Source organism: Excalfactoria chinensis, chromosome 8 (genome assembly GCF_039878825.1).
Source record: "Excalfactoria chinensis isolate bCotChi1 chromosome 8, bCotChi1.hap2, whole genome shotgun sequence".
Taxonomy (NCBI): Eukaryota; Metazoa; Chordata; class Aves; order Galliformes; family Phasianidae; genus Excalfactoria; species Excalfactoria chinensis.
In genome coordinates, this window is record NC_092832.1 from 16195725 (window position 1) to 16220784 (window position 25060).

The following is a 25060-nucleotide window of genomic DNA, read 5'->3' on the forward strand; positions in this document are numbered from 1 at the left end:
ATTCCGATTACATCTTCCTACCCGGCAGTCATTCTGCTTGAAAGAACTGCAGCATGCCTGATTAGCTTCAAGCAGAACAAACGCAGAGCACAGACGTGGTGTTCTGGTGTTTGAACATTGCGGGTCCTAACATCCTTTTTTGATAAAGCAGGTATGTAGCCATGTCTCATGTAAAGCCAGCGGCAAGCACCTAGTGCAATCTTTCATGCCACTTGAGGATAGGTTTGGGCCAAATAATTTCTGACCACAACGCAGAAGTGCTCGCTCCCCGGAACTGCTGGGGCTGGGAGGAGCAGTGGGCCTGGATTCTTTTCTGAGGTTTTGCAGAGATAGCACTCCTTAATGCTATCTCTGTAATTTCTACTCATCACCTTTAAATTTACATGGAGCAACAGCTGAAACAATGCAAGTAAAGTAACTGAAGCAGTCACCATGAATTATTTTCAAGTCTTCATGAGTGTTCACAGTGCTTTACAGGCATATAAAACCATAAATCCTTGTGCTGAGATTAAATATTCTCAGATCAACTATTTTTTTTATATCCTAACCAATATAAGAATAAATTAATCTAATTTCAGGAATAACTTCACTGGAGAAGGTGTCTTTTTTGTCGTGGCTGAGTTCTGTGCCCCTGACCTGTGAGGTACAGACCATGTTTTTTATCACGCTTCTAAATAAGTTCATTACCGAAATCAAAAGAAGTTCTGCTAAGCTTTCTGTCAACAATTTTTTTTTTTATTATTATTATTTTTTAAGTTTGTATTTTGAATAAAATTAACTTTCACTTATTTGGAATATATTTCAATTATATTACATTTAAAATATTTTAGGAGACAACTATCACAGAATCTTAGAATGGCTTGGGTTGGAAGGAATCTTTTCATTTTTATATGAATTTAGAGTAAAGATTTTGAACGCTGACATCTATTTTTAAAGACTGTATAAACAGAAGTGTTTTTTTATCCCTTTCTTATTCACAAATGACAAACTTCTTTAGCAGCTGTCTTCTGTTCAGCCCAATTCCTGGCTGTCTGAAGACAGTCTGTGTAATTGTGCTGAATCTATGGCCCAGCCAGCTACTATGAAACCTACTGAAATCTCTGAATCTGTTCTGCAAGTGCTTGCCTGACATCTTGTGAAACTGCTATAATTTTATTTTGATTACAAGGCATCCAGCTTTCTAGTGCTTTCCCAATTAACATTTGTCAAAAGCATTTGCAATCACTTGCAGCAGTGTCAGGCAATGCCTACTGAATCCGGTCCTGGGGAATGGGAAGCTGCAGGGGACACAGGATGATGCGAGGGACAATCCATTATTTCTATCCATTCCCGAACACATTGTGCTAAGAACTCCATATTTAACCACTTAAATGTGTATTAGCATTATTGCAATTACTGCTCAAACCTGTAATGTTTAGGATAGCTTTGTCTCAAGAGCAAAATATCACAGTAAGAATGCAAAACTATTCTCTAAAGTTCAGTAGTGAGGTGATGTTTTGTGCACTTTGTGCTGCACCCTCAGTTACAATATTCTGCTGTCTTTACATAACTTAACACTATGCACTGCAATCAATTCCCAAGCATAACACCCACGATTAAAGAATGACCTGCATACTTTTGAAATGTATTTGTAATCTCCCATTTTAGGAAAAAGACTCCAAACCATCACTCTCAAAAAAAAAAAAAAAAAAAAAAAAAAAAGACAAAAGATAGAGACTATTTCTATGATATTTTCTCTTGATTTAAATACGAAAATTAAGAATTTGGCATATTTAAGAATGTACCAAGAAATTTCAGGACAGTGTGGAAGATGGGAAGGAGAAGGCTGAAAAAATAGAAACACATTATTAGGAATACACCCAGATTTCAGAAGGTGGATCATTTTGTTCCTGTTGGGGAACTTAAACTTAAAAGTTATCCTGAGCTACAAGAAGACACATGATGGCTTCTACCATCTGATGCTTAAAGCCCAGGGTGATGGTACTGACAGGCTCCTAGGCACCTGCAGAGTATTTGCATATACAAGCTAATGGTACTGATGATTTACAAGCTGCAAGTAAAAGGAAGAACAAAATGCTTGTAGGAGTCATTGGTCTATCACTCTGAGCAGCTGGGGATAGTCTGCAGAAGGCTGAAGACTCTTGAAAATGCCATGTGAGATGGACTTCTTGACCATGATTGCTGGAACAAATTGTCCAGAGAGGCTGTGAAAGTTCTGTCCTTGGAGGTGCTCAAGGCCAGGTTGAAGAGGGCCCTAAGCAACTGATCTAGCACCTGATCTAGCAGCTGGCAGCCTTTAGAAGAGGGGGCCTAGAACTTGATTAACCTTTTTTTTTTTTTTTAAAAATAAATATGGTTGGGTCACATTGTCAGCTGAAGACAGTCTTTGTATGATAAAAAATAAGATCAAGTGGAAGTAAATTCAGAGACTTTTTGAGAGTAATTAACTTACATTTGTTTCATGCAGTTCCTAACTGTTGCTTTAAACAGCTATATATACTATGTTTCTAAAAATTAAGATATCACTGGAGTAAAACTTAACACCTGTTTAACAGTGTGATGTCTATAAAAAAAAACATAACACAATTGCTTAGGACAGCAGGGGAATAATAAGTTTGTTTCCCCAACTGACAGTGAAGAAGAGATTTAGAGACATTTTTTCTTCAAATTTGTATACTTTGCCTACAGGTTTCTACTCTAAGTAGATATTAACTACATTAAAACAAACAACCCAAAACCTCAAAACACAACCATACCCATACATTTAAAATTGATCTGGAATGCCCCAATGGTTAATCATTTCTGAAAACACTATTAGTTCCATTTTCATCTCTGCATCTCAGATCATTTTCCAAACTGGCTGCATGGATCTTTCACTTAAACATATGTTTTTATAGACCAGATATTTCAACATATTTGAACATTCAAAAACCTAATTCTATACCTTCATTTTCAAAAATGGGCTGCCGTGCAACAGGGATCAGACACGTGTGCAAACCCATGTTTTCCTGTTTCTGCTTATTACCATGATGTGCCTGTTTTTACGCTTCAGTGAATACTGGGAAAGTCACTAAGACTTATTGAATTAACTATAGGATCCAGCTATTATGCTGGCCAGTACTCTACTGACACTGCAAAATCCCATTTAGTTGAAGTGAAATGTTTTTGTGGGCATTTTCAGGTATACCCTGAAAATGATAATAAATATACTACAAAATTAGCAAAATGCCTATGATCAAGAAATGTGTTATCTGGTCCCCACTAGGTTATCTTTATTTGTACAGCCTCTCTTTAATCAATCTGCAGCATAGCAGATTGACTATAATAGCAAAGATCTAATTTACTTAACAATTTGCTGCATGACTTCGTCATAGATTCTTGGTGTTATAAAGATTTATTTGCACTAGCTTCCTGTCACTTCAAGCCCTCGGTGATAGTAGCTGACGAGTTTCTGTTCTATCAACACTCACAACATCCATATTTTCCTGCAGTGATCCAATAAAACTTAATGATGGGTATCATGGTACAAAAGGGGAGACAACCCCAGTTTGAACAGTTTGCACAGTCTGCGTAAATTGGGATGAGTGCAGATGAAATCTCTCCCTAACGCACTAAAACAGAACAAAAGGATTTATCTTCCTTTTGTTACCAAGGAAACCTTACAATGTAATACTCATTCACTTTTTAGGGGGAAAATTCCCTTCAATCTTCCCAATCTTTTAACTTAAAATTCCTTTTAAAAATCCTACTCCAGCTATTTGTTTGATCTTCGGGGATATCTCCTTTAGAAATCATGTATGGGAACACATATATTAAATTTACCAGAAATATAAAAAATATGGTCTGACTTTTTCATAGTTGCTTCTCTGCAGATCCTGATATACTTCTGAATTATTTCTGAATTAAGGTTTTGACTTTTAAATACAATTTTTACACTTAACCTTAGAAAATATGCTCTTGTACAGTATCTGAGTGGTACTTGTCAGCTGTAGCTCCAAAAGCCACTTCTACATCTATTTATTATAATTCTCACGAGGAGAGAGAAGAAAAAACAATGTATAGAGACTGAGGTTAAGGGGAGAGTTCTAAGGGCAGCAGACCCAGTTTGGAGGGTAAGATGGTAGCTTGGCTGCAGCAGCTGTGGTTTTAGAAATCAGAAGTCTTCCTGAGGATTACGAAAATAAGGATATAAGGAGCACATAACATGCACAGTTACAGGAGGAAAGACATGCTGCAGGTATGCAGCAAACTCAAAGTCATCATTAGGTTAATTATGGAGGTATTTCTGTGGTTTCAATAAGCAGATTTAAAAACTGAAAAAACAATATAAATAAAAAAGGCAGGTTTCAAGTCATGAGAGAGTCTCACAATTTTGGCCCTGGGAGCAAACACAAATCTTGCAGGTCAAAATGTGACTCAAATGTGATAAATTTGTCTTTTATGAAAGAAGAAGATTGTTGTTTTTGAAGCACTTGATAGTGGAAGTTCAGGTGCAGACAAGAACTGATAGCTAAGACAGAAAAAACGAATCAGTGTCTGTATCATTATTGCTCCCACAGCAACAGAAGGAACACAGATTGCTGACTTTTCTACAATGGCCCCAAGTTAACCACTCAAACAGAAAAGACCATGACTTCCAATTTTGAGCCACTGACCTTGTGACACCATTAAGCACTTGGTATTAAAGCACCACTGCAAAAGACACAAAAAGAAGGTTCTCCTACAAGGTGAGTTGAAGAATCTTATCCTAACACCTATATCTTTGAGTGGATGATTAAGACATCTAAATCAACCAAAACACACACGCACACAAAAGAAACACAAAAACTCCCTTTTCGCATCCTTTGTCAAATGTACTGAAAATCTGATTGAAGGCCACACCTCAAATACTTTGTTCAGTTATGGGCCTTTCACTTCCAGAAATACACTGGGGCACTGAAGCGTGTCTGAAGAAGAGGAACAAAGCTATTGAGGGGTCTGGAGCACAAGTCTTATGAGGAGCAGCTGAGGGAACTGTGCTTGTTTAGTCTGAAGAAGAGGAAGCCCAAGGGGGCTTGAAAGATGGTTGTAAAGAGGTACGGGTTAGTCTCTTCTTCAAGGTAACTAGCAATAGGATTACAAGTAACAGCCTCAAGTTGCACGAAGGGAGGTTCAGGTTGGATAAGATGGAAATCTTCCCAGAAATAGTGGTCACACATTGGCACAGGCTGCCCAGGAAAAAGGCAAATTCACTATCTCTGGAGGTGTTTAAGAAATGTGTAGATGTGGTTTCTTAGGGACACGGTTAGTGGGCATAGTGAGGATGGACTGATGGCTGGACTTAAAGATCAATCTTAACAGATCTTTTCCAACCTTAATGACTCCATGATCTATATACTGCACATATTGAACTTTAAGCTCTGTAACAATAGAAGAACTCCAATTCATTTAGATATTATGCTGAAAGAAAGAGGAAATGAGAATATAATACAAGTAAAATACAGAGCTATAAACTGTGTGGAATATCTTGGTCATTTTATAGCAGTACATCTCAAGGACAAGAAAGATATTTTTTCCTTTAATTTGGTAGTTTTTAACTAAAGGCAACTTTTTTAGGCAAAAGAGGAAATGAACTGAAACATATTCTTAGATCTGCCACATACAGATCCATAGAAAAATAAAATACTATTTATTGGCTTTATATAGGAGGAGAAACCCTTTTGTGAATATATGTATTATGTATTCAAATAGTTTCTATATTTTAAAAGGTCACAATCAAAATGTATTTACTGATGTCTTAATGCATTTAAAACAAAGTTTCACAATTCACTCACAAAAAATACTGCTTTTGTATCTTCATGGATGAATGGGTAAAAAGCTTAGAAGAGTGGCAAGCACCCCGCAGTGTGCCCTGGGCCCCTTCTCATCTAGGTCTGATTGCAAGAAAGTATTTCTCCCCCTGCCTTGCATGCCAGCCTCTTCTCATGGAAACCCCAGGACATGAGGGGGTGCCAGTGGATGTACAAGTGTCTTTTTGATATTAGGCAGGATGTGGCTGAGCTGTGTACTTTAACTTACGTTAGAGACTCATAATAAAAACATCATGAAATGTTTCACTGGAAACACTGTGTGGTTTACTAACACAAAGAAAGAATCATACAAAGCTTTTTTGTCTCTCCCTGCTCTTCCTTAATACTTTTTCCCTTAATGTAATGATTTAAATATTAGCTTCTGCCACATTATTCATGGCAGAGCCTGCACCTCCATTTTCTTCTCTTAACTTGTAAAGCTTTGAAGAACTTAAACAGCAATTTCATCAGAATTAAACTGAATGAAAAACGACATGCCTAAGCTTTCTAATGAGATAGGTGGGTATGTCTCTGCTAAGAGCAGCCACCAACCTCTGTTATGAAATGGGGTGCAAGGCCTTCTGAACAGCTGCCCTACGCTGGAGCTTAGAGCTAGGCACTGGAACTGGTCTGAGCCTAGTATCATACATGGGGAGGTCTGGGGAGACAGACTGGGAATGCCTTCTTGTGACTCTGGAGATTACTAATCCATTAGTTCCAAACTGCCTTATTCTGCTGCTTCATAAGTATTTTTACACCTAGAAAAATTTAAATGTATGTTGACATAGAATCATAAAATGGTTTGGGTTGGAAGCAACCCCAAAGGCCAGTTCCAACTCCCCTGCCATGGGCAGTGAAACTTCCCACCAGACTTGACTGCACAGGACCCCACATCCAGTCTGGCCTTGAATGCCTCCATGGATGGGGCATCCACAGCTTCTATTGGCAACCTGTTCGACTGCCTCACCAGCCTCAATGTGAATAACTTCTTCTAAATATCTTATCTAAATCTCCTCTCTTTCAGTTCAAAGCCACTTCCCCTTGTCTTCTTACTACACTCCCTGATAAAGACTCCATCTCCAGCTTTTTTGTAAGCCTCTTTTAGTATCAAAAAGCCATGAGAAGGTCTCCTCAGAGCCTTCACTCCAGGCTGAACAATCCTGGCTCTCTCAACCTTTCTCTGTGGGAGAGGTGCTCCACTACATAGTTTATACTGCTGTGCATTCATTAGCTGAGCTGAGCTGAAACAGAACAGCTACTTTCCACCGGAAAAAGCCACTAATTACTACCTTCTTAAAGTTTAAAAATTTACTGCTGAGCATGTATGTCAATTAGATGACAGAAGTGAAGTATTAAGTTTCATTGCTAAAGCAAATTATCAACATTTTGTCTTTTGATACATACACCTTCTTCTGCTCCAGACCATTTGTTTCAATACTCTTTCCCATAGGTGTTTATTTGTGGCTATGTCTTTTCTTGTCATTCTTAGAAATTGCTGAGATCTAAAGATCTCCATTTTTCCTCCCTCTTTTTGGAGTTAGTGTCTTCTTTTTACATAACTGTTCTAAATCTAAGAGAACTGCAGCTGTAATGAACTTACTAAGAAATCAGCAAAAAACATGTTGGATAATCTTATTTAAACTAACATTAATAACTGTGAAAACAGGTCTCCAGAAAAGTATTTATGCTTGCTACTGCATATTAACCCCTTGCATATCCTCTGGGACATCCCAATTAATGTTGCTCTTCAGCTGCTGGCACCAAGAAGTTAAAAGGTCTGCCCATGTGATAAAATCAATTCAGAAGGCAGGTAGGTAACAGAACCAATGGGAACAGGCTTTGAGCTCAGCGTAAATGAATTCAAACTTATTTTATCTTAGAAAGCCAAACTAATGGTATAAACTAAATAATTCTCCAATGTAAAAATGCTAAACACTTTTACCAAAAAAAAAAAAACCAAAAAAAAACACAAACCAACAACAACACCCTAACAAAAAACCCAAACACAAGCCAAATAAAATTAAATGAAATAAATCTCTCTCTTCACAAGTTCTGTAAATTTGCCTTGCACCAATGTAACACTTCACCACTCAGCTGTACAGAGACCAATCCTCTTTGCACTTCTGCTAAAAGCTAAGTCTAAGATTAAAGAGATTGAAATAGTTGTCTCAATGGATGCAAAATGAGGGGGAAAAAAAGTCAGACAAATTGAACTCTTACCTTGGGCAGGATCAGGTGGGCCAAACTCCAAAGAATATCGGAGAATGAAGTTGTTATTCCACACGTAGAGCTGGTTGTCTCTGGGGTTGTAATCCACTGCAGCGATGTACTGGTACTGGTTGGGGAAAGGAACATCCACATGCTCTCCTCTGCTCAACCTGGTGTTATAGATGTAATCGATGGCATTCCTGCCCGTCTCGCTCTCATTGTCCTGATACACTGACCGGACAACGTACAATACACCACATATCATAAATGCATTGGATGCTGCCCGTTTGTCATATGTTGTCTCCCAGGTTGCTTCAAAACGTAAGGTGTAGGGGTTCAGCTGGCTAATTACTATCATCCCGTTGTTCTGCTCCGTAGCATAAATTACCCATAAGCCATTTTCATCAACTGCCAAGTCAATGTCAGTCTTACCTCCCCATCGGTATGGGGAAGTATCATGGTAATTAGCATAATTGATTATGGCCTCTCCACTCTTAATTCTAGTCCTCAAGTCAAATTTTACTATGTTCCTAGTTCTTTCCTTGTTAAAAAACACAGCGCCATCATACACTACAAATCCAGTACCATCCACTCGATTTGGGAGTTTATACGTTGTCTGCTGGCGTCCATTTTGGAAGTCCTCCAAAGAAGCATATTCTATCAAAGTATCAGTGCGATACGGAGTCCATGGCATGAAGTATATTTTATCTGCAGCCTGAAGAGGATCTTTGCACCAAGCACCTGCTTTTTGTTCAGCTTCATATAAATACGGTGAGTCCACAATTGCTTTCAAGGTTCCCGGGCAAACAAAAACTAACAAGTCACAGAGAGAAGTAAGACAAGAATTATGTCAAATTAAAACTGTCTCATAACCCAAAAAAAGAAAAAAAAAAAAGAAAAAAGAAAAAAGAAAAAAGTAGGTAAATCATAATGACTGTGTCAGGAAGAAAAAAAATCAATTTAATTGGCACTAGATAATACCGTATGTTATAATTAATGCAATTATCACCCGTTATCATCCACTTTTCTTAAAGTTACCATATTCTTGCTGTACCAGTATGGAAAGTGGATGGGAACAGCTTTCACTAGTACAGACCAAGGCTCAATGGCATACACAGACAGCTGAAAATGTAGAGCTACTCTTGCATTTTCATCTTAGACTTTTAGTGAGTACACATTAATGTTCCAGAGCTTTTAACTGGTGTGCAGTAGTGTGCTAGGTCATTTCAGTCCAAAAAAATCACATCAACTTGTTTAGAACTTTAAGAAGTGGTGAGGCTGAAAAAGGAGGTGCCTCGATTAAAAATAAAGGAACAAAACAAATCATCAGGTATATAGAGAAAGCAATTAGGAGCAGAGAAAACAAAACACAACCAAAGCAATGAATGAAACAGACCAGGAAACCCTGTAACCATGGCATGCTATGGAGAGGGTTCTGGAAGCCAGGCAAGATGACACTTTATTAACAAGAATTTACCCAAGGGTGAGAGAAATAGAGGGAAAGAAAGACAAAGAGAAAGGGAGAGAAAAAAAGCAAGGGAGTCTTCCCTCCAGCCCAAGTATTTCAGACACTATACCCCGCCACCTACTTTAAGCAGCCAAGTCACTTATTGCAAACAGTCGACTTCTTTATGAGGTGTACTTATGAGATCCTGCTGATTATCATAATATAAGAGTGTTGTGGGGAGGGGAAGGGAAGAGGTTAACATCCATAAGGCACATAACAAGGAGCTGGGGTTTGGACTGTATACGTTATTTACCTTTTTGCTCCACTTCTATTTTAAGCATCGGAAGAAAAATAAAAAAGTGCAAGGAAAAAAGAAAGAAGATTAACATAAATTGACTATTAATCTAAAGATTAAATTAGTAACAGACGCTAAATATAGGGAGAATAAGAACTGCACTATATTGGATAAAGAGAAACAGACAACAGGAAAACCTAGCAAGAGAAAGATTCTATGGTTACATAAGTGAACATGGATCAATCATTTTAGTAGATTAAGGAGGCAATACAGATATGTTGGCATGTTGTTTCACTTAGTGAACCTGAATAAATAATGAATGACTTCACTAATGCATGCTAGATATACTCTTCATCTCAAACTCAAAGCATAATGCTATCAAGTTGACTCTTAAGAGCGACATATTAATATATCATATATGCGCTAGTGCACATATACATATTATATTAATTAGATAACTATAAATCCAAAACACGGTATATGAGTTATATAGGTATGTATGTGTGCTTATTGAATTTCCTCCCCCACCTTCCCTCAGCTTTTACTTCTTGTAAAGAAAGTGGCTTGCATCCTTTAGTTCTCCTTAGCCCCATTTTATTTGTTTTCCTGTATGTAATCTTGAGAACTTTTGCCACTTCTTTATCTATAACTGCAAAATCCCACTAGAAGGAATAAGCAAAAACATCTAGAAAAAGGAAGCAAAAGCACAGTAAGCAAGAAGAGAAGAAAAAAATTGACATTTAGCTCATTCAGATATTCTCCAGCATCATCGATTAAGCCAGAAACAGCAAGCTAGTATGCAAGGACAGTCATACTAAAAGTTTGAAACAAATATCCATTCCACCACTACACATGGAAAATATAAAACAAACCCAATTAACAAAGTTATATTACTATAGCAATTTCTCCCCAAGGAAGTTTTAAGAAGGTTATTACAGGAAGACTTACAGCTGAAGTCCAAATAGTAAATAGCTTTCCAATAATTATTTGCAATAAAATCTATTTCACATACTCAGTAGCCTTTGAAGGATATTTTCTTAGTTTCATAAAATGACTTGAAAAATGACAGATGTACCAATCTGTGTAACAATAACTGCTAATATCAAGGAAGTATATCAAAACTATTTGTACAGTTATGACATTTTCAGTATTATGGCATTAACCTGAAAAATATATTATGAAGTTTTGGATTTTCAGTTTCACTTAACAAAATTAAATATGGTTATTTTGGGACAATGATACTGACTGAGCTGGCGTGGTGTTCCTTTGGGGAAGAATTCCAAAACTCCATGAGGGGAGTGGAAGGGGAATAATATTGTCAATCTGAGCATAGTTTTCCTAGCCTTTGTTCATTTGTGCATCTTTAGATAACAACTGTTTTTCTGCATTTTCTAATTCTTCAGTAAACAGAAGACGCATTTTTAGGCAAGTTTCTGAGTTTCATGTTCAGTTTTAATGACTTCCAGATGATTCTGTTTGTGAACTTTTCATGTATGAGCTTACTCCTTGCCAAAGAGCAATATTGATATTGTACCTACTTATAATTAGTAATAGGAGAGTGGGAAAAAGATAGGGATAACTAAAATCATTACTGGCACGTCTTCTCAGAGTACATTGGTGTACAGCTGTACAGTTTTCAGGGACAGATGGGCTTATTGAAATAAATAAATGCTGCAAAGTCCAATAAATACAGACAGAGGGTATAAAGCACTTTAAAACATTTTCTATTGAATTGTTGAGTCCAAAAAAGGCGTAAAATAAAAATGCACAGATGTACAAAATGGTACTTTTGATGTACTTCTTAATGAAAGGGCAGACTTCTGTTACTCAGTCAGTGTCAACATACATTGTGAAGCAGAACTGAGAGAAATGTCAAGTATGATACTCTCAATTTCTTTGTAATTTAATCAATACCACTCCTATTTTAAGACAAAGCAATGCCTATCAAATTTGTCTAGAATTTTAGTTCTGTTGGAGATCCAACTGAGTATTTCAATAGATTTTTTTTTCAGCTAAAGAGGAATAGAAAAACACTACTTAACAGGTCTATATTATGAGATGCAAAAAAGCAAGCTTTTCATTAAGTGCATTCTTACAAGGACAATGAATACTGAGCCCAGAGAAAGCTTGATCAATATGCGTGAACAGCAAAGCAGCTATACATTTCTGGACGCCAGCAAGACATAAGAGTTGCTCATAAACTGCATTTTGTACAAGGGTGACACCAACTCCAACATGTAAGAGCTTCTTTTATCAAAGAAGTAACAACTGCTAGTTGTAATCTCTCACAACCTGAAAAATAGCAACACAGCATATTTTTCAGTCTCGCAGTAACTGAAGATGAAATCATGTAAAGTAAAAAATCAGAACTGAACTTTAGTTAGAGCTGTTGTGATGACTAAACACCTCTCTTCCTAGACCCACAAAAGCCTATCCCATCTTCTTTGCAAACCTAATAATTTCAGTCATTCCATACGTTTAGAAGTGCAGCACTGGAACAAGTAAGGGAGAAAAAAAAAAATCAGACTTGATAATGGGTGTTGATCAAGACTTGCAAGAATATCAGGACAAGCTTTGTGGGACATGGAAAAAAGATGGTCAATAATAAAAATGGCTATTGCATCACTATGTGGCTTAGAATTGAACTTCAAAACTGATTTTAATAGCTGTCAGCCTTTTTGATGCTTGTAACAACATATGACTCCTCTTACAATTCTGGAATTAGGTATAGTGTCATCACTGTACATGCTGCAGTTAACAAACTCCAAAACTTATACTCGGAAAGGCAAGAAGTATCCAGAATCCTGAGTTATGATAGACACAAAATTACATAATTCAAGGGGTAGGCCAATGCAATTGACAGTAAACAAAAATAAACATTTTAAAAGCAGAATAGCTACATGTTAGAGTTCAGGGTAGGCCGCGCTATACTTCTGAAAACTGGAAAAGAAAAGATTCCTGTAGATAGCAATACCTAATTGGTAGAATATATCCACAGTTCTCTTCCTAAAACAGCATGAAGAATTATTTGAACATTATTTGCATTATACCTTTTCTCTATGAACTAGCCTACTGGAACTGGAAACATGATCTCTTGTCATATGACTGACCCCATTGTTTGGAATCAGCTGCACTGCCCTCTTTCTGAGAATTTGGAAATAAGAATAGAGCTAAAGTAAAAGTGATCTTTGTGGAACAAAATTTTGGTTAGATCGGGGTAAGACATCACTCTTTAAAAGTGGCACAAGAAGAACAGGCATAACAAGCCACCAAAACTACACATAGGAGGAATGGTACTTGGGATCACTGTATGCAGTAGGCTTCCAATCCTACAAATGGTACAGAAAAAAAATCAGCAAGCATCCATTTCACAATGACACAGCAGAAATGAAGAGAAAAAAGATGATCTGTGTTTGGCCTTTAACAACAGTGAATGATCAATGTGGTGAAGCAATACAGAGCAGTATTTCAGTTTAAAACAATTAAATTTAAAAACTGTGCAGTAAATACTATGGACAGTTTTGACATAGCTTTGCTTATGCCAGAACTCATTTCCTTCCTTTTTGGATGTACACTGTCACCACAGTGTTTTTGCATCTCAGACTTGGCCTGTTTCCTGTACCAACAGAAAATGTGACTTTGGTTAAGGATTACTGCAGATCAAGACATTCACACTTAATAATAACTTATGGGAATGATCAGTGCACTCCTCAAATTCCATTGCAAGAACAGCTATTTCTCTGTGGAGTTACAGGATGAGGGAGAAGTCACTGCAAAGAATGACCTTACAAGAAAGCAAAACCAGTTAAGTGTTGAATCTGCAGAACTTTTATACACGTGCATACATGTCAATGAAAAAAAAAACACAACATTAATTCTTACAAGGAAATAAGAAACATGTGTAAAGCTAGTGAATTCTGGCATTAGAAAGAATATTGTACAAAACTGCTGTAATAGCTATTACTTTTGATTTTTTTCATCTCAGTGTTTTCAGTATTTACATTTTTCAGTTAAAGGTTCTGTTTTGACATCTGATTTGAAGGCACAATTCACATTTTTTGCTTTACATTAAAAGTGAACAACTCTTCTTATTCCTTTTCCCACTGTTTTAAGAAATGCAGTTTAGTTACTTAGTGATGAATTATTCACTACAAATCTGAGTTCACTTACAAATGTGCCCCTAAAGCACAGTCTCCTTACAACACCTCCTGATCAGGAGTGTTAGTGCTGGGTTCTGCTGTAAGCCCAAATTCACCAAGGTAGCCTTTTAAGTAGATCATGATTAAAATTGAAGTCAATTCCTTCTTTAGAAGTCTGTGAGCCAAGCCAATTTGTCTGCAACTGGTATTGGGCAGAAGTACAAATTTCTATCTGGCCTATTGAATAGCTAATTCGAGTTTGTTTTCTGGAAAAACAGTAGCCTTAAAAGCCAAACACTTAAGAACATAGACAGACACTTGGCCAGCATCGCACCATGGCTTCCTTCCACACTTCGTGAAGCTAATTGGAGGCCCTAGTCTGTAAGTGCTCTGCATGCATAATGGATCCGTGGGCCATAAACACATGCCTTATTTCCATGGAACAGCACTCCAGCTTTAATTGTGAGGGCCAAGGGAAGTGAACAAGAATAAAAAGATTATACTTACTGTAAGGAACACATTCATATTGAACTTCTAGATACTTGTATGTTCCAGGACAAGGATCAGGAAACACATCTGACCCAGTAACTACTATACACTGTGTTCGGTTGTTGCACCTGTAATGGGAAAAGAAAGCAGGCTAATTAATTTAAGATTACATTTAATTTGCAAGTTCATACCAAAGTGCTATGTACAACGCTAACTCTCTTCACACTTGGGCAGTCCAATCCATAAGACAACAAATTTAATTAATACTACATCAGTCAAAGTCCATAAATGAGGTTTCAAGACAATATTTCAGTTCAGGTTTAACACTCCTAACTTTGGGTATCACTGTTATTTTAAATGCCACTCATTTTGAGTAGCAAGGATAGCTGCCCCAAACGTGTATATATACATATATATATATATCAAGCACAATCACACAAACAACCAATTCCTTTAATCTCTCCAGAGATACATTTGAAAGGTTTCACGTCTCAGAGAAAATACTGTTGTGATTAAAGGTACCCATGATTTTGGTTGGAACAGTTACTGCAGACAAAGAACATTAGGTATTTTGATTTTAATTACTTTTAACAGCAATTGGTGGTCTTTATACTTCCTCCGTTAAGTTACAGGAAGAAGTAAATAATGACCATCTGAGGAAATTAGAAAAACATTTAAGAAGAACTGCAAGATAATTAATTACAATGTATTGTAGAGGAGACAAATACTGAAATATAAATGATTTGTTGAACAATGGAAGCCAATGTATTTTATGCAAAGAAGAAATTCATTGAGGTGTCCCCAGCCACACCGATTTTCTAAATGTAATGTTTTTTTATAGTGTTTTGGCTTTTTGTTTTGGTTTTTTTTGTTTTGTTTTGTTTTGTTTTTAATAATAATAATAATAATCTGGGAATTCCAGCCCAAATATAGGATTAGAATTTTAAATGAAAAAAATATCACCTAACTTTGAAGATATGGTCAAGAAGTAACATAGAGAGTAGTCAAAAGGACATAGATGGAAAAGAGAAGGTCAGGGAGTTTGGTGACTAAAAGAAAAGAGAGTTTGGCTGATCTTCTCAGGGGTTACTTTTGTTTGTCAGCAAACTGAATAAACTTAAGTAATAGCTTAGCCTTTGACTCCAGCTGTACATCAGATTCTCTATTGTCTACTACTTCCCACACTCCCTGAATAACAAATCTAAGCTAAAATAATCTATCTTGTACCAACAGCTTTTTCCAGCTGTACTTTGCCAACAGGTATAAGAGTGATTCTTGCTATCTCATGAGAAGTATAACAAGCCCATTTGAAAAACTCGGATATAAATAATTTTCCGATTTACCTTCTAACCAAGCTAGCAGTGAACAGGTTGGGACAAACTGACCTTCTTGCTGAGTAAACTCAGGAGCAAAATCTCTACTGACTTTATTCTTTTCTCTGTTTTTTAAAAGAACAGACAAAACTATTCATCTTGTGACGCTCGTAATTTCAAAACTAACTGCAAATAGCCCACGCAAGCTAGGATAGGCAGGCAGGTAGATGGTGAGAAGCTCACTTTCTGGCTGTCACTTGCCAGTCAGCCCAGTACCATGCCACTCAGGCTGCCAGCATTACTCAGTGCAACAGCCCACACAGTGTATTAGGGTTTGGAGAAAGCAGGATGCTTACAATGGCTTTCAGAGCCACATGGAAGTGAAATGTGACCAGCTTGCAGAGAGTCACTGCACTGCTGTCAGATGTGTGATATAAGAGGAGGCTACAGAAGTAGGAGAAGGGAAAATGATCCTAAGCTTCACAGACCTCTTTGGTCTTACCTTTCTACCAGGTTTTTTAAACCCCACAGGAGAGGCCAGACTAACCAGCATACAAAAAGTAATATTTTGTAACTAATTTCTTTAAATTAAAATGAAGCCAAAAGCATTCCTACAAAAATACTCCCTGCAGTGCATCACTCAATGAAATGGCTTCCACAGCTTTGAGCTGTATGAAAATTTCATCTTACACTTGAATGAGCAGCAATTAAGAAAGAAATATTGATTTATTACAAAACAAAATGGATACATATTGGGAAGAATTATTTGGGAACAAAACTAACGAAGGTCAGTTTCAAGCTTGTATCAGAAGGATGTATAATGACAATAAATCAGAAATGCAGTACTCTTCTGTCTTACTACAGTAACAGCCACTGTCAAACTTCAGGCACTGAATTGCTGACTTCGTAAAAACTATGACTATTGACTGTTTCTATAGGCAAGAATTTATGTGTCCTGCATATGGCCACCTCCTGCTCACCTTTGGCCAAAATGAAGGAGAATGCAGTTCCAAAATGCAATGAGCTATCCCTGCTGCTGCGGTGCACAGTAGTACTACAAAGCATCCCCATCTAGAGCAAGAGCAACTACGTGGATAAGTGAAAGAATAAAGATTTTACATCCAAATCACTGACCTATATTTAGGAATTAACTGCTGCTTGTGTTTTAAAAAACTTGGTAATCTTTTGGCATAAGATTCTGATTTCTATACGCTTCTAACACTTCAAATTGAAGTACCTTGATTTATACATTCACATGTTAAAAAATAAATAAGTAAATCCACATTCAGGTAACTATTTGTTACCCAGTTAAGTTGGTCATTTCATATGAAAAAAAAAAAAAAAAAAAAAAAAGCCTTATTGCAAAGGTTCACAATTTTGAGAAAACTTTACATCTAGAAACATTATGTCCAATGAAGATGATACTACAGTGCATAATCATACAGCATAATCCTGTGTGCAGGTTCCTATTCCTTTTTGAATGGGTAAGCCCTTTCTGAATGTGGCTACTCCATGGTATTCTCCAAAACAAGATTCAACAGAAATAAAATTCCTGGATATTTGAAAAATTGGCCCAGACGCCATCAGAAACAAAACAAAACAAAACATAACCTTGCCAACTAACTTCAAGTCCTTCATGCATTTTAACCAGAGTTATTTTTTCTACACAACATTCTGTTCATTCAGTTCATCTATCCAAACTGTTTTACAATTGTTCCTACTGGTATGAGGTAGCATTTGTTGTTCTGGGAATTTAAGAAGTCAAATCACAAATATTTTAATGTTTAAGTGTTTGCAATCTAGTGTTTAAATGTTCTATTGGCTTTAAGTATCATTTAAGCATTCTGTAATCTAGTTAACTACATACTTCCCCAGCATATTTTAAACTATGCAAATTCACAGGTTTTTATGTACAATCTTAAAGTTCATATGATCTGACACTGAAACATCTTCACACTTGAGACATTCATGATATTCACAAAGATTTATGACACCATAACTTTGTCATTTACAAGGAAATAAAGCAGATCTGCAAAAAACAGCTGATGTAGAAAAGGTAATGCATGGATTAAGTATGAAACTCTTGTTAGGGGAAGACTAACAGTAGCACTGAAAGAGTTATGATTCAAGTTCCTGTGCTAACACAGCATGAGTTTTGCAAAGGGAAATGTAGGAAATATAACTGTTCTTGTGAATGCAAGGAGCAATTGCATAGTCTAACAGTTGTTTCTTCCGTATTTTAGTATGAATGAAGAAAGGTTACATTTTCATAATGCAGATGCATCACTTAGAGTAATCTAAAAATCAAATGGAGTGTTTAATTAACAGTTAAAGTACAGTGTCTGAACTCCTTTCACCTCAGGATGAAAGACTGTGCAAACGAGGTATGGCCCTTTCACACTTCAGATGAATACAGAAAAAAGGGAAGTAAACTAGCTGTTAACCATTATCTTCCTCTCATTGTGTAGCCAAACCCCTTCTGTGCTATGCTCTAAGGACAGCTGTATTTCCCACAATAATTTGTTTGCATTTCAACTCTAATGTTGATTTGTACAATTCCCAACAAATTGCTTTTGCTTTTTTTTTTTTTTTTTTTTTCCTTCTTTATTATTATCTTATGCCCGTTATTGTGCTTTACCATGTGCAATGTATGGAGATGAGATTCCATGTGCAATCCATTGTGTGAGGTGTTTTAATCAATAATCTTGTTCTGCTGATTAAGCAGGGGCTTCTGTTTTGGCAAGATAACATTAGTTTCCCCTGTCATGCTCCAGAAGCTATTGGGAATCTTCCGCAGATCATTAGATATGCTACAATAAAGCTTTGGTACATTCTCTTTTCTTTCTTAAATTACTTCTTCACTGTCCTATCATTCTCCGTCACCGCTGGCACTGCATTATTATTACAGCTCCCCTGAAACCTGCACTAGAGCTATGTCTCCAGGCCACAGAATGCCATTTTCAATTGAAGCTTCTGCTTGAAAATATAAATTAAGAAAATTTCATTATCTCCTGCCAAGGGCCATTATTCACCACTGTTCTAAGGAAGATTAAAAATGCAAAGTCTATGGACTTGAACAAATACTCCAGCATTAAAATGAAAAGCACAGTGCATCATGACTGGACCAGAAAGTGAAATACTACAATCTGAGAAGCAGATTTTTGAGATATCGACATGAGATGGCCCAAAGACAGGAAGAGGTCATCTTCATGGGCAGGTTCCATATGCCACATAATGATAAATACAGTTCCTCTCCAAGTGGCTCTTGCAGCTGCGCAAGACATGTACAAAATAATGTCCACATCACAATTTACCTATCAAATGCTTTTGTTTTACATATATAACTTTGGCAAAGACAGCGATATAGAATAAAAATCACTGCTATTTTGAATAGAGTACAAGTTGGCATCTAACATCCACAGAATGTTCAGCTACAGCTTCCTGTGGATGCAGCGTTTCTTTAAGCAAGAAAAAAAGAATGGCAAATACAGAAAAGTGATGCATACTTCACTTTAAAATGCTAAAAAAATAAAAACTCTAAAATAGGTCTAAAACCCTATTTTAATAGATGAAATTAATTTTTAACAAAATTGTTAATACATTAGAACATCCACTTTGGTATGTTTTGAAATGTTTAAGTCAGATCTGAAGCAGATCTCTTTCAGCATATTGATTAAATACTTAAAAGCTAGCACGACTGCATGTTCCCACGTATTGCCTGAAGCAACCTGCTCAGACACCACTCACAGCACGTAAACTCTGAGTTACGGCATCACGTACTCCATATGGTATTCTTGTTCCTTATTCACCCTGTGTGAGTTGTAATCTGAGTAAAAAGAAATAGGAATGCGGGATGACTTCGTTTCGTGTATTGACTTTTAACAACGACATATTTTAAAAGGAAAAATTCCTGAACCTCTTTACCCAGAATAAATGGCTGTCCTTACATATGTATTCCTAACGGTCTACAACTGCTGTGTGAGATGTGCTTCTGCTTGTGTTTGCATATTCACTAGACCTCCACTTCTGTTATTAAACTCGAAGTTACATATGTATGAAGATGTCAAATATTACTTAAATGTTATGTTTTATTAATATCAACTTAGAAAGCTTGTACAAAAACTACATATCAAATAGCCAGAGAACAGCGATTTTATGTTAGGAACCTTAGACATATACACTTGCACACACACATGCAGTAGTAGATGAAACTACTTAAAAGAAGTTATTTAAATTCTGAGTTTCAAAATCACCTCACAAGAAATACATTACTACAAACCATAAATGAAACCTAACTAAACCTAACTATGAGAGTGCTGAGGGAACTGGCAGAGGTGACAGCTGAGCTGCTTTCCATCATCTATCAGCATTCCTAGTTGGAAATGGACCTGGGGGTACTGATTGATGCTCAGCTAAATATGAGCCAGCAGCGTGTCCAGGTGGCCAAGAAGGCAAGTGGCATCCTGGCTTGCATCAGAAACTGTTACCAGCAGGAACAGGGCAGTAATTGTCCCCTTGTACTCAGCTTTGGTGATGCTGCACCTCGAGTACTGTGTCCAGTTTTGGGCTCCAAACTGCAAGAAAGACATAGAGGCCCTGGAGAGTGTTCTAAGAAGGACAACAAAGCTGGTGAGGAGTCTGGAGCATAGGACTTATGAGGAGTGGCTGAGGGAGCCGGGATTGTTCTGTCAGGAGAACAGGAGGCTCAGGGGAGACCTTATCGCTCTCCATAACTACCTGAAGGGAGGTTGTAGTGAGCTGGGGGTCAGCCCCTTCTCTCGTCTAACTGGTGATAGGACTAGAGAGAATGGCTTCAAGCTGCACCAGGGGAGGTTCAGGCTAGACATTAGGAAATACTACTTCTCTGAAAGAGTGGTCAGGCAGTGGAATGGGCTGCCCAGGGAAGTGGTGAAGACACCAGCCCTAGCGGAGTTCAAGAAACATTTGGACATTGTGCTGAAGGACATGGTTTAGTGAGAGCTATTGGTGATTGGTAGATGGTTGGACTGGGTGATCTTGTAGGTCTTTTCCAACCTTGGTGATCCTGTGATTTAGCAACTAGACCTATCCAAGGCCTGAAAAACAAGGAGCTAAAAAGCTTCCCCCCCACTATAAAGCCCTGACTTGCAGCAGCCTTGGCCAACCAGCATCCATAGCTCCAGAGCAACTACTGCAGCACCAGTGCAACCATACAGAGTCAGGAGGAGTGAACACACACACACTCCTCTGTAGGGAGACAAGATGAATGTGATGGATATGAACTTGCAGCTGGCTTAAAAAAAAAAAAAAAAAAAAAAAAAAAGCAGGATGCCACAGAGGCAGTTTGCTTACACACGTGTAAGATTTGCTAAAAATTATATTCAAGCTAGAATTCCTGAAACTATTACTGGGGAATACACATGGTAAAGAAAAACAGAACTACTTTTACTTAGCTTGAAGTGAAAACAGATTTAGCATGCTGTGGAGGTACCTATCAAAATCTAAGAATAAAATGAAGGATGCAGGAGCACGTACAAAGGCAGAATTTGGCCATAAGAATTATGCTTCAACATTGGAAATCTTTCCGTGACCATGAAAGCAGTAAGGTACCAGTTTGAAAAATTCACAAGAGATTCCCTATGCACTTGGAAACATGACCACTAAAGCAATAACCCTGGTGAGCTCAGATGAAATATAGCTGGGAGGAAAAAACACTGACAAAATTGTTGTTATTTTCTTTTTAAATAAAATATTGATGATTTGTTGAATCTTTGCAATTACTGAGTAAACATAATATTAAAAAGCTAAATAGTGTATAGTTATTACTGTACAAGGTGGACTATAGTTCTGGTTTCATTTGCCCAATAAATATACAATAACATGAAATCTTGTTTTCTTTTTACAATGTAATCTTGTGGGAGTCTAAGGGTACGTGTTAAGGATGAAAACTCGAAGTAGACAATAAAATGCAGCAGAAAATACACAACTCCCACAGGCCTTTTCCTAGGGCTACCCAATCCGATTCACTATCAATGAACATGTATTGGATCTGTATGGCAAAGTAATTTAACCGAGTGTTTGTTTCTTGCTTTCAACCTCTTCTTACAATATTAATGCATTCAGTTATGACCCATTTGCTTTTTAGTATTTATGTTCAGTAAGTTCAAAGCAGTCACTTGTTAAAAAAGACAGAACTTTTCTCTTATTCCCATCATAGCTATTACATCAGTGGTAGTTTTTCTTGTTCCAAATCATTCTTGTCCCAGTACTTTCCTTTTTGTGTAAATGCTATTATTATGGAATTGTTATTAACCTGAAACTGCAGCATCAGATAAAACAGGAAAAAAACAGAAAAAGGAAATGTAGATTCCTGTGGAATACGAAAGTGCTTTTATAATCCCATCGTTCTATCCCTTCTACTTTCTACCACATATGTGAAAGGCCTACAGGAGCCATCAGAGCCTCTAAGGAGCTGACTGTAAGGCAGGGACAGGAAAAAAATCAGACAACTAAATCCACAATTAGTCGTGCAAAGTAAATGGAACAATCTGCCAGTGACACTGACTTCTGCCTGCAACGCAGCCAAAACCAAAACCTCACAAGAGCAGAGACACCAACATTTTAGAGAAAATATCCGTGCCTAAGGAAGAAGAAATGCAAGTTAAGTCATATTCATAATCCTGTCATATTATTCATGCATGTATGTTCTGTAAGCAAAATGCAGCAGGGATTAAAGACAGTGTATGTCTTAGTAGACAAACTAAGCTAAGCAGATCTGCACTGCTGAAAAGTAATCAGTTCAAAAGACCCAATTAAATGTCTCACAGTTTAAGCAAAATAAATAGCCTAAAGCAATGCTTATTTACTAATGAAAACTTTAGTAGTGCAGCATCATAATGTCTGAGTAATTTACACAGATTATTCACACTGAGTGAACATGTGCACAGCACCACGCCTTGTGGGTCGAGCAGGTTACAGACGGAGAAAGCTAGGGTTGGGTACCAATGTAGGAGCTTCATGGAGCAGCATTTACTTATGAGGCACAGTCCTAGAACAGAGCCACAGCAAATCCAAGCACAAATCCTCAAGCACAGTGCCTAACACCCAGGTGAAATGCTGCAACAGACTCAGAAGAGAAGAGACTCTCAGGCAGAGATCATAGGATAATAGTAAAAGCCCTTTAAAACCTGTTCTTGCAGCACAGTAGATCTTTGTTATCCATGGCTTGATATTCAGCACATTCATAACATAGTTAAAAGTTGAATCACTTAAGACAGCTTCTGAATCATTAGTAAATGAAGAGCAACTTGAACAATTACACTATTGAAAATGCGTAGCTTTATCCTTCGCATGAAATTGTACAGATCTTAAATACATTTCAAAATATCATCCACTGTAATTACTAAAATAAGGTATTTTAAATGATAGTGGTGATTTGTTACTGACATTCTTCTGAAATGTGGAAGTCTTGATACCCCTGTGCCACTCACACTTGAACTGGACCTACAGGACAGTTCAGTGCAAAGCAGGCCTCACTCACTGTAGGTCTCACAAATTCAGCAAAGCTCTTCTGCTTGCAGAAACAGATGCCCACTGTAACTGCAGCTTAGCCTCCAGGTAAGAAAAACTTGCTAATTACAGAACTGACCACTGAGGCATCATGAGATCCTTTGGTTTCCCTTTGCAAAGAGCAGGATGAACACAGTTTCAGATGGGTGTGTGTGTGTAGGGGTGGGCCCTAACTGACCTTTAACACATGTTCCCCCCAAGCAATAAAAAAATATTACAACCAGTATCAATTAGGAGCAATTATTTATAAAAATGCTCACCTATTGCAGTTTGAATATAGAAAAGCCATCACATTTTTAACAAGGGAAATGGGAAATCACTATGGGATGCCCTACTTAGATTAAATTAGCAAGAAACTTGTTATCAGACCATATAAAAGATACACCATAATAAGATGTGACCTTGCAGAACCTTGGAGCCAATCTGATTTTTTCCCCCTGTAACCCTTCCTAATTATCTGCAAAGTTACAGACCCTTTTGTGGCAGGTTATTTTTCTGTGAATAGTGAGGGGTTTGGGGCTTTTAAATATTTAATTAGTCTTCAGATATGAGAATTGTTGCACATGACAACTGCTTCGATTTTCAAACTGTGCTCATCCTAATTATGTTCAGATTTAGATTGGTCATCCCAAACCTCTCACTCTTGTAATTATTTACTCCTTAAAGATCATTCAGTAGAGAAATATTTTTCACTCTGATGGCTCTTTCTTTCCACAAATGGCTTTTCTGGTCCGTTAATTACCCACTCAGAGGATTAGAGTTTGTAATAACACAAGAGATCCTGCATGTAAGATGAGTTTTACAGAGCGAAAAAGAATAAATTGTTTTTTGTAAACTTACCTAGGGGAATATTCCCTTTTTGGGTTATAATTTTCATCAGCAAAGGCCATGTGCCACCACTGCATCTCTACCAATTCCACAGGGCTGGGGAGTGATTTGTTTGCTTGGCTCAACAGAAAGTAAAGCAAAATGTTGAGCAAGAGGCCAAAAGACAACTCCGATATTTTACAAGATTTATGAAAGTGCAATCTACTAGCAAGATGGTAGGATCCCGTTTGCTCATCACTCTTTATGTAGATCTCATGGTTTTAATGTTATATATATTAAACCGATAGCTATTAACAAAACTACAACTTTTCTCATTTCATCTGCTCTTTTTTTTGTTTTTTTTTTTTTTTTTTTCCAGATATGCTGTCCATTGGTAGGTCTTTAATCAACTCTGTATCAGTTGATCAGTTGTGTCATTTTCTATTAAAATGTGTCTGAGAGTCCTCACTACAAGTATGTTCTTTTCTTCTGAGAGCAATGCCTGCCACAAAAGCACTGTTATTCATTACCCACAGTGATAGCTGGATTCAATTATCATATGGAAAGCTTGCTAGGCTTCCAGGTACAGGACAGGACTTCTCTTGCAGAAGCATAACCTTCTGCTCCACCCTGGGAAGCACAAAGGGTTTAAGTTACTCTTTTGAGGTGTGTGCTTTCTGATACCTGAAACTTCCTGTCCTCAATAACATTTAGGGAACTGCTTTTGTTTGCTCACATTTACATTTCCAAAAATCACGTAGATTGTGTATTTTTTTTCTACTAAGCCAAGCACATTCAACTCTCTAAGAAGCCCACCAGAAAATTCAGTGGCTTGACATTGTCAATGTACAGATAATCTTTAATTGTGTCAAAAATATTCATCATCTAATCCTTTTATCAAACTATCTACCAATGAAGGAGTCTCATGTGTCCGAACAATTAAAAACCCCATGTTAGCTATACATAGTACTGTAATACATTTGATG

The 25060-nt window shown here is 37.2% G+C and overlaps 1 protein-coding gene across 14 annotated transcripts in view; it reads right to left on the reverse strand.

Annotated features, from left to right (window-relative positions):
• The window catches only part of ADGRL2 (adhesion G protein-coupled receptor L2), a 157236-nt gene that overhangs the window by 38798 nt on the left and 93378 nt on the right, over positions 1–25060 (reverse strand). For all 14 annotated transcript variants that reach the window (XM_072342629.1, XM_072342631.1, XM_072342632.1 and 11 more), the window contains exons 4-5: positions 14425–14534; positions 8049–8849 (exon numbers count right to left, since the gene is read on the reverse strand). In XM_072342629.1, the coding sequence (XP_072198730.1) occupies positions 8049–8849; positions 14425–14534 (911 nt within the window). The remainder of the gene's footprint in view (positions 1–8048; positions 8850–14424; positions 14535–25060) is intronic.